Source organism: Ictalurus punctatus, chromosome 9 (assembly GCF_001660625.3).
Source record: "Ictalurus punctatus breed USDA103 chromosome 9, Coco_2.0, whole genome shotgun sequence".
NCBI classification, from domain to species: Eukaryota; Metazoa; Chordata; class Actinopteri; order Siluriformes; family Ictaluridae; genus Ictalurus; species Ictalurus punctatus.
Genome location: NC_030424.2, coordinates 26262680 through 26274159, shown reverse-complemented (window position 1 = coordinate 26274159; position 11480 = coordinate 26262680). Strand labels below are relative to the sequence as shown.

At 41.7% G+C, this 11480-nt stretch overlaps 1 protein-coding gene across 1 annotated transcript in view; it reads left to right on the top strand.

The window, feature by feature from the left end:
* Positions 1–640: 640 nt before the first annotated feature.
* atp6v1ba (ATPase, H+ transporting, lysosomal, V1 subunit B, member a) overlaps positions 641–11480 on the top strand; it is a 40615-nt gene continuing 29775 nt past the window's right edge. The window contains exon 1 of the mRNA XM_017476697.2: positions 641–864. Within this exon, the coding sequence (XP_017332186.1) occupies positions 756–864 (109 nt within the window). The 5' untranslated portion in view covers positions 641–755. The remainder of the gene's footprint in view (positions 865–11480) is intronic.

Below are 11480 nucleotides of genomic sequence, written 5' to 3'. Positions count from 1 at the left end.
AATCGAAGGGGGATTTGGCTGAATGTGCGTTGTGACGTCATCATGTGGTGCGTTGTGATGATGTCACATGACCTGTCTTGGCCCAAATCTGCAGAAAATCTGCGGTAATTTTGAAAAATTGCAAGCTCCTGCAAATATTGTGGAGTTTCCTTGATTTCGCGTATATTTAGCAAAATCCTGGAGGGACTGACTTATCCTACACAGGGTCGTGGGGAGCCTGGAGCCTATATCCCAGGGGACTTGGGGCACAGGGCAGGGGGACAACCTGGACAGGGTGCCAACCTATCACAGGGCACAACTGCATACACACCCATTCACACACTACCCACAATTTGGAAATACACACACACACACACACACACACACACACACATACACACACACATTTTCTCCCGATTTAGTAAAGGCTGACACGTTTCCTCAAAGATGCATTTAAAAATTCTGCTCATGCAACATCACAGGAGAGCTCTATCTGCTCAATCCTGTCCACATGAGCTCTCACACACACACACACACACACACACACACACACACACACACACAGGGGACGGTTTCTACAGTCATCTACAGTATCTACCTGTCTGTGCGTGCGAGAGCGCGCACGCCGTCCCTGCGCCATGACGCAAGTGTTCCAAGACACGTGAGCGCGCCCCTTCCGCAGGGTCATATGACTAGTGGCATTAATTCGCCTGGCTAAAGCGTTTGCTGCTTGTCTTCTCGTCAGGCGACGCGTTTTATTTAATTGAATCTGAAGAATGGCAACGTTAGTCGCGAATCGTCCGGTGGACCTCAACGGGCCAGAAGCTGCAGCCAGACAGCACGCACAAGCCGTGACGAGAAACTATATTTCACAGCCCCGGCTGAGTGAGTACACACTGTGTGTATATAGTGACCTTTAATTCAAACCTGAGGCGACTCATGTAACCGGAGGATTCTCTGTTTGGGCCACTTACAGTAAATATGCACCGTAGCTCGTCTTTTGTTTACTCGTCGGGCTGTCTAGTCAGAAATGAGTACTCCTAGCCGGCTAGCATGCTAACTCCGAGCTGCCAAAATGAACCCTAACTCTAACCGTCACTCTTCTTAACGTGCGCGAGACTTGAAAATTCGCTGACTCGGTGGCTAGCTAACAAAAATGTCCGGTTAAATAAATAAACAAATAAATAAAAATACACAAATGAATAAATGAATTAAAAGCTTTGAATTCTAATAAAAGTCGACAACGAATTCGCTTAACCAGCTAGTCAGCTCAGCTAAACAAGCTAGCGTTAGCTACAACTTGATTTGTACGATACAGTAAATTGATCTGTTTGTGACCGCGTTCCAAACGGCACTCTGTTCAACATGTAGTGCACTATGTAGTCCACGACAGGTATTGTTCCGTACCCTAGGTTGTAGTGCACTGATATAGGGAATGAGATGGCATTTGTATTTCAGCCTGGAGTGGATGTAAGTTCAATATGCGCGAGGTATGACATAATAATAATAAGGTTGTTATATATTATAACGAAGCAACTTTTTTTTCTGAACTCCTTGAATAAACTATTTCTACTAGACTGTGCTTATTAAATGCATTTTAATGTTGGGAGTTTATTCATTTATATATATATATATATATATATATATATATATATATATATATATATATATATATATATATATATATAATTTGCTTGTTTGCTGTGTAATCATATGTGTAATGCCAGAAATGCTCTGAGGGCTGAGATTAAAGCTTCCAACTAAACAGATGGAAAGATTATGATCCCCATCATCATGTGACCTAATCACATGACTGAGCCAGCAGGGATCATGGCATGTGCTGGAAGACATTGGCCTGATTCCAAATCCTATGTGTGTGTATTCACAGTAGTTAAATCTCAACAATGCATTTAGCAATTTCTGACCCAGAAAAGAGTTGCTGTATGTCACAAGGTGACGTTCAAAAGCGACACAACTAACTCTTTTCACATTTTCATATTGCTTCACATCGAAAATAATAAAGTTACTAACAGTCATGTGACCGTGGTTGCAAATATAGTCATGTTGACGTTTCAGAGATGGCCTAAAACCCTTTTTTTTTTTTTTCTTTCTTCAAGCGATCACAGTTTGACTTTCTACTCTACAGGCTGTCGTAGATCCTGGGGGCGGAGCTTCATGAATGTGGGCAGGAATTATTTAAACATTAACATTTAGTCACGTGTTATTACAGCATTGTATTTTGGTAATAAAGAAGCTCCTTATCTTAGTGCTGGAATTTACGCTGTGTTCGACTCAAAGTTGCAACGTGTAATTCCTCGACTCCAACTAGTAATAAAAACAGAAAAAGCCCTTCTCAACCTAAAATTTTTACCTTGTCAACTTGGGGTAATCTTCTCAACTACCAGTTCTTCCCCCTTTACGGCATGACATCGGGGCGATGCATATAAATATTATTATTATTATTATTAGGCAATCCAGTTGATTATAGGTAGGATGCGTACAATTCTGCTGTTATTAAAGTGCACCTATTATGGTTTTTTAAATATTCCCTTTCATGTAGTGTGTTATAGAGCTGTTTGTGAATGTAAAAAGTCTGCAAAGTTTCAAAAATCAAAGCTCACGACAAAAGAAGGAATCGATTCTGAACAGCTGAAATGACTCATTAGTGATTGCAGACTTTACTTCCTGTACTAACCTACGTAGGTTTGTAACAAAAAGCCCCGCCTCTGGTCTTCATCGGCGGCTCGCTGACAGCGGTAGACTAATCACGTCAGACTGGGACGTCTGACCAATCAGAGCAGAGTATGCTCTCTGACAGGAGGAGTTTAGAATGAATCCTTTAGAACGAATCATTTAACGAGTCGTTTGTGACACTGAGGGGAAAAAAAGGTAGGTTTAAATTATGAGCACATTAAAGTGTTTTTGACCTTGGATGCATGTAACTCTATTGTATGAGACCTCTAAAACAAAATTAGGCACATTTCCAAACCATAATAGGTGCTCTTTAAGATACTTCAGAGCAGGGGTTTTCGAACGTTTTGTCGCCACTTTAACTATCAAATAAATCCTCGGCTTCTGCCCAATGCGGATTTAATTAATAAATGTGTATAGTAATATTATAGCGCCATAGAGGTTTCCACTAACAGAACACATTCGATTCAACTTGATATTAAATTACAGGTAAGTGAGGTTTGGCAATTTGAGTGACTAGTCCAACAGGCTAATAAGTCTTAAGAACTTTTGAGAACGCCTGCGTTAGATGTCTGTCGTTCTGCCACCGGTATCTGATTGGAAAACAGGTTCCATTCTAATGTTTTTCTGACTGCTGTGCTGTGTTGAATATTACCTTATGTAGTATAAATGGTAATCGTCTAAGTTTCGACTGCTTCGTCTTTTTTCGCATCGACGTTCTGCTGCTACTTTGCAGTTGCGTTCCCAGTCATGTCACGCCTCTATGGTAGATTTTTCTCCTTCCCCAGATGCCTCATTTTGCAGAGGGATGTGAAAGTGCAGACTGCACCGAGTGTCGATTTCCCAACTCGGCTGATCTATTCGTCTTTCTTTCTTTCTTTCTTTTTTGTTCTTTTTGTTTTTGAAAGCATACCAACTGCAATTGGACGCATTATGAGGAACCAGACAAACACATTGCGAAATACTGGATTTTCATCATTAAACTAAGACGTGTGGTGGAAGATTTTTAAAGAAAATTATTTAGGGCTTTTACGTCCTTAAAATGAGACCTGGCAAACAGCGAGGATTATATTTTTGTGCTTAACTTTCCTGAAGAACCGGTATGACGTCAACTTAAAGGTGCAATAGTCAATTTTCTGTTGATTTTATGACCACTTTCAAGGTAATCAGACACTTATACTGTGTACATGGCCCCCCTGTAAGTGGTCATTTACAAGTTTTAATGATGTCATTTCCCACCTCGGGACGTGCGAAGTGGGGGGAAAAAGAACATGGATGGCCTAACATGAGCGTAAAGCTCACTAAAAGTTTCTTTAACCGCACTTTTACGGTTGCAGGCCTGAATGGCTATTGGTTCTGTTCTACTGTAGTGAACTTCAAACATTCCTGAGACATTTTGGACTGAAGCCTAGCGACAAGCAGGCCAAGCGACAATAGCAAGTAGTGTTAGCAAAAAGCTAGCTGGCTAACGATAACTGATGATGTTGAGTATATGTCTCATAAATTTGCTAGCTTAATCACATGATTCTGTCATGGTACTCCAAGCGCACTGGAAGGATTTTGCGATTGAGACAGCCGTTAAAATGGCCGACTCCCTGATCAGTCCCCCGACTACTGAACTAGGGAGCTGATTGAGACGCACCCAAGTTGAACCCCTTTTCGCAGAGTGAGCGGCCGTGTTGTTTTGACGTCACTCCGTAAACGGGGAAGGAACTGGTAGTTGAGAAGACTACCCCACGTTGACGAGTTGAAATTTCGAGTTGATGGTGGCTTTTACCGGTTTACAGTCACATGACACAAGTACAACTTCGCCTCAAGCGCAGCATTACAGCATTAGGCTTTCTAACATAGGCATGTGTTTTGTGGCCGTGGCTTTGTGGAAATCACTGATTTATAACTTAAAACAATGTTTATCTCTACCTATAAAACAATCGCTTAGTATTGCTAATACACACATGAAGCGATAGAGCAAAATTTTCAGCTGTAGTTTAGTCATGTCGTCATCGGCTTAATTAGAATCTTCTGATTTTTTTTTTTTTTTTTCCCACACTTGAGCTGTTCATTCTGTTCATCCGTAAATTTGCTGGTTAAAATGACCTGGCACCCGCCCTTGTTTTTTCCCCCTTTTCCTTGTGTATTATTGACATTATTCAGCGTCTGCCTCATTAATTTAAACCTCAAACATGCTTTCTCTCAAACACCAAGGTAGTTTATTATTTATTTAATTTTGAAAGAGTGACAAAAAAAAAAAAAAAAAAAGAAGCATGGGCTAAAAGCCTCTTAGCAAAGCGTGAAAGAAATGACTTAATGGAAGAACTGAGTCCGAAAGCCAAAGCAGAAAAGGAGAAAGAAACCGTATAGAGACACCAACCCACACCCGCTCAAGACGCCCCCCCACCACCACCACACGCTCCCCAAAAAGAAGGACTGAAATAACCACTCTAATGTAGGCACGCTAGCTAGCAGCTCCATTTTCTTCATCATCAGTGAGCAGAGGCTGAGTGCACACTGATAGCAGCCAGTGATTGAAGGCAATGATGAATGATGGGCATGCAAACATGTCATACGAGTCTGAGAAACCAAGACCATCGCCACTGGAGATGGGCTTTTCGGGGGAAAATACACCTTTTAGACGCGTTTGAAACAGAAATTGTAACGTAATTACACTTATGTGATACTAAAGATCTGTCGGCATATACGCATTTCTTAATGATTACTTCTAACTATGATTTATTACAACTAAAAGCTACGCAAAGTCCTAGCTATTTTCTGCCAGATCAGAGCCGTGTGGGCGCATTATATCATGTAGCGAGTACCCGCGGCGTCTCCCTGGCAACATAAACAATTCATTAACGGTGCTAATGCTAGAAAAGCTCGTAGGAATGAGGAGTGGTGCTGTTACAGCACTTTCGGTTTCTCTTTAGCGTTTTGTACGCATTTCTCAGCATGTACGATTACTGTATCTGTATTCGGATGTAAACCTGAAATGGCTGTAGCCTTAACAGAACAACCTGCGTTAAGGCGTGCGTCACAGTCAACTTTTCATGAACACACAAATAGGGTTTTTTTTTGCTTTTGTTTTTTGTTCACGAGACTTCTTATCACATAGCTTTGATAATCCAGACTTGGATTCATTTTGGTTCTCTGCCACGACTTGCTCCTGTGGCGACTGGTCATGTAGTGTGTAATGTGGGCAGCGGTGGCTCGTCAGAAGGTCGGGGGGTTCAAGCCCCAGCACTGCCAAGCTGCCACTGTTGGGCCCTTGAGCAAGGCCCTTAACCCTCTCTGCTCCAGGGGCGTTGTATCATGGCTGACCCTGCGCTCTGACCCCAGCTTCCTGACATGCTGGGGTATGCGAAGAAATACCCACGCTGTGCTGTAATGTATAGCTGACCAATAATGACTCGATATTCTCCAACTCCTGAGAAGTCTCCAGAAACCTGCATCTGCACCTAGCTGCAAGTACAGCGCTGAGAAACAGGGTCAAGCCCAAAATGAAATTAAAATCATTTGCGGTCACGCGCAGCAGATCTCTGAATCCAGTTTGTCGTCCATTTATTTGTTTGGGAGGGTGAGTGTTGTTAGGAGCTGCAGAAATAAAAACGCGCACGAGCTGATACCCACTGACGCATAGTATAAAAATGAATATTTCTTACACGTTTTGCTCATTTTTCTCATTTCTATACAACATCCTAGGTAGGTTTTGGGGATGACACACGCTTCAGCAGAGCTCCCTCCAGGTGAAAGATTGAGTAGTGTACACCTTATCGGCGCGCGATCGTGTAGCGTGCACTCCCCTACAGCACCAAATAACCGATTACAAGTGATTCAAGTCATGCGGTGTGAAAAGGTCAGCGATTCTGAGATTTTGAAAGCCGTGTCATGTACACTCGGCATGACGCAGTGACTGTCTGTATCTGGTTTTAAACCTGCAGTGGGCGTGGCCTAAATGGGTAGCTTATGTGGGTTTTTTTTTTTTTTTTCTTTTTCCGAAATGATTTTTTCAAAGAAAATATGAACCATGCCACCAGAAACATTGGAAAATTCTGAAGCCTAACAAGAGGTTGAAATGCCAGCGCTGTCAGCACGGTGTGTGAATTCTGGCTCTGACAGCTCCTCAGCCTCAGCTACATCACTCCAGTTCATAATCGGGCTCAACTACCGATGTTGACGGCATGAGAACGTTTTATTTAATCCTGCTCACCCAGGTATTATTTTTTTTCTTTGAACCTGCCTGTGATATTTCTAACAAATGTAGTTATATAAACAAACTAGTAGCCTAACTGAAACCACAGCGACATTGACCAGGCAGCCACTAAGGATGAATGAAAGTTGTAACTGCATTTTACCTTAGTCGAATCTCCAACATCTGGATTTTTCAGATCTGTTTCAAATCCGTCTGCGTTCTCTGCATGCGTCCCAACAGGTGAGTCAGTGTAAAGCTAATTTATTACGGTGTAGACCAACGTAAGTGATGATAAAGTATTAGTAAACTTAGAATGTTCTGAAACGGGACCTTGATCACTTCCTGTTTAAGGGTATTTTGTCCTTGTCCTGATGGCCCCCCCTTCCCCCCCCGGCTTAATTTTCATTAAACTCCCCATGTCGAGCCATTTTCTAGTGCGATGAGCTGATCTGTTCTCTCACTCGTGCCAAGTCAGATGTCTGCCACTATGAAAAGAGACAAACAAATAAAGTGAGCACAATACTCATCTGTCTTTTGATAGCTAAAGCCATTTTTTTAAAAATCTTAATCATGTCATTTGCAACAAAGGCAATTAACCCAGACTGTCTCTGCTCTTTGTTTTAGCTTTGAATAGACTTCTAAATGAAATGAAAAGACATTCAGTACGGTAATGGTATTTCTGTGAAGAAACAATTACCCATAATGACACAGTTATAAACAAATCTTTCAGATGTCACAGCCCACTTTATTTTGCCCACAGTTTCCTGTTTCTAATCCTTTTGTCCGCTTGTAATTAATCAATTGTCACCACGGTGAAAGAGAAAGCCCCCGGTGGGCGTTTGACTTCGTCTTGCCATCAAAGAACATGAAATGAATTGAAAGAAGAGTATAGAATAGTTGACTTTCAAAAATAGTATCCGAGTCTCTAAATTATGTACCACTTAGACTTGGGGGTGGGGGGGTTTGGGGGGGAAACAAGCCCATTATCTTAAGCACAAAGCACTGTGACACATGAGTCTTTTTCTGCATTCAAGGTTCTTGACTTGAAACATTTTTTTTTGTAAGCAAAGTTTTTATAATTATTGAATAATTTGGCATCATGTAGCATTTGCGGTATTTATAGTATTCCCAACAAGGCAGTCTGCTTATATGTATATGCATAGACGGTAAAGTAAGGCCTGCCTCGACAAATGCAGTAAAATGATATAATGACAGTACAGTGTGTGATACATGATTCATCAAATGATGACAAGCAGCAGGTACGCTCAACAATGAATAAAGATTTTCCTAGTGAGAATGTGGTTTTACACTATTATTAGCGACGTGTAGGGTCGCATGATTGATCATTCGTCGTTATCATTTATTGCGGTGCAAGTTTCTGTGGCGAACATATCGTGAAGGGCTCGGGCTAGAGTGTGAAAGAATAAAACAAGGTATAAGCACGGAGCTAAAACACAGCCGAACACACTATTAGTAGCTGGCTAGACTAGAAAAAACAATAACGGATGATGAAAAGTAACGTGAGAAATGGTACAGGGTTGGAAGTGGAGGCACATCTGTAGTTTTAGATGCTCGGTCCCAATTTTTATTCAACAATAATGTCAGTATTTCTCTACTTAAAGAGCACTTATTATGGTTTTGAAACGTGCCTAATTTTGTTTTAAAGGTCACGTACGATAGATTTACGTGTATCCGAGGTCAGAAAGCACGTTAATGTGCTCGTAATTTAAATTGCAGCGTTACCTTTTTTTTTTTTTCCTCAGTGTCACAAACGACTCGTTAAATGATCCGTTCTAAAGGATTCGTTCTAAAGTTCTCCTGTCAGAGAGCATACTCTGCTCTGATTGGTCAGACGTCCCAGTCTGTCGTGATTGGTCCACCGCTGTCAGCGAGCGGCCGATGAAGACCAGAGGCGGGGCTTTTTGTTACAAACCTACGAAGGTTAGTACAGGAAGTAAAGTCTGGAATCACTAACGACTCGATTCAGCTGTTCAGAATCGATTCCTTCTTTTGGGAGTCAATAATTCAGTTTGTCGTGCGCTTTGATTTTTGAAAGCTTGCAGACTTTTTACATTCACAAACAGCTCTATAACACACTACATGAAAGGGAATATTTGAAAAACCGTAACGGGTGCACTTTAAAGGAAAAATCTAAATGATTGTTGTGCAAATTTAAAACCCCACCATCAACATGGACTCATCCATGCGTCTTTACAGGGGAACACTTTTTGTTTATTTTATTTTTGAATAACATATTGACCAGTGTCTCGAATCTGTTTGGTTAGAAGGCATGGATTATTTTAGTAACAGTCAGTTCCCTCGCTCCGTAGGCGTGAAGCAGTATATCGTGTACACGAGTTCTGACTACACAATGGGACACTGATGATTCAATTTCTGGTGACATGCCTCAGGCAATATTTATGCTTTATACGTCGTATAAATTTGTTATCATAATCGCACGCGTTTCTGTCATGGTACTTCAAGCAGGATCGTAGGCTAGCTAGCGGATTTAAAAAAATATGCATACAAGCCGTATATAGAACATCAATAAAGTTAAAACCCGCTAACATAAGTACTCATTTGAGAGCTACAACAGCTATAACAAGCTACTCATATTTGTAGTTGGCAGAGTATATCAGCCATTTTTCTGAGCTGAGGGGCTTCAGAAAACGTGGCATGACTTGCCAATTTTTTTTGTTGTGTGTTGTGGGATTTTTTATTTTATTTGGCAAGCGAATGTGTTCGTGCACTGGAAGGAGACAGCCCTTAAAATGGCCGACTCCCGTCAGTGACCTGACTACTGAACTAGGGAGCTGATTGAGACGCACTCACAGTCAGTGCTTTGTAACGGTTCCGGTGCTTTGCTAAGTTTTCCAGCACAGAAAAGTCTCCAGGACCGAGGAGTCTATGCGTTCAGGGTTTTATACGAAATGAGTGTGTGTGTGTGTGTGAGAGAGAGAGAGAGAGACAGATGCTGGTGAAGGTGCGACCGACTATCCCAGCTATAATGTAAGTGAGAACAGGAATGAACTCATCTCTGCTTTTGTGGTCTCTCCTTTTTCATTTGCCGGACTTATGTTCCTTCTTAAAACTGACTTCTACTTGCTGTGAACTACGTGTACGCGTAAAAAGATTGCCGTCGTGTGTATCCTGCGGTCGCTCGGTGCATTACTTGTCCACGTACTCAGAAGTTAACGTGCCGCTTCTGCACGGTGCGATACTAAGGTAAATAGTGGAGTCAGTATCGCACCACATGACACCGTGTCCACGACTGAATAAAAAAGTGACGTCGTGTCTCAAATCACAAACTCGTACACCGTTCCAGAAGGTTACTGAGTACTAGGGCTGCAACAAACCGTTATTCTGATAAGCGATTATCTTTTATACCGATTATTTCTTCCATTAGTCGGATTAAAACAGCAGTTTTTATCATCTTGATTTTGTTTTTTGAACGGACATTCTTTCACAGCCCGATGTTGTCCTTCAAACATTGTGCAAATCGAAGGCTGTGAAAAAGGTATTACATTTATTCATTTAGCCGACGCTTTTATCCAAATGAGGAAATGCAAGCGAAGCGATATAGATCAAGCGGAGAACAATACAAGCAGCGCAGCCGTACAAGATCTTTTAATTGAGTATTAGATGTATATATGTGGGCTATACACGTGTGATGTGCAGGGAACTCAAATCTGTCGGTCTTTTAACGGAATAAAGTTCCTTTTGATCCGTTTTTAATCTCTGCACCAGCTTGTAGAGAGGCACGAGGGTTAAACAGTTACCCTTCCTTACCAGCCAACACACCCTCCTACCTCGAGATCACACACCCCCGCACTGCGAGTCCTCTGATTACACGCGGTCCAATCAGTGCGAGTGTGCGGGGAGTCGTCACTCGGCAGACGCTACCTGTAGGGTCAAGAGCGTTCCTCTTTGATGGGATGTTATCATTCTTGAGGATTTTGTTACAGCAGCTACTGTGTGTGTGTGTGTGTGTGTGTGTGTGTGTTTTATTTTTGTAAGGTTTTGCTTGTGACCTTTTGTTTATAATGGGAACAGAACAGTTCGAGAAGCTTGGCTAATACATCCTGTTGGTTTATAAGCACACTCAGTGTGTAGTAGAATAACTGATAACCTCATCAGAAAACTTATTGAATAAGAGGTGTGTTCACTCCACACACACACACACACACACACACACACACACACACACACGCTCAAATTTAATGATCGTATCTGTAATAAAATTGAATTTACTTTTGTTACTATAATAACCAGACGTACCAGGATGAACGAATGAGATCCTTAAATCAGCGTCCGTGGCTCTCGACGCTCTGAGGGCCGTGATGTTTTATCCTCGTTTTTATTTCCTCATGCTAGAAATGATTAGTGCACACTGGGAGACTTCAGAGCGTACTCATGAAAGACTCGAAAATATTCCAATCTTCCGATACTCTTGGGGGGAAAAAATTAAATTTTGCGTCTCTCTTTCTTTTTTTTTTTTTTTTTCTTTTTTTTTGGTCCGATTCTTGTAGTTTGAAATCAAAGCGCCGAGCTCTTGAGCTGTCAGCGCCATAATTGGATTCTCTGTGTTTAGCATTGAATCCGTAGTGAATGCCGTCGCGGTCTC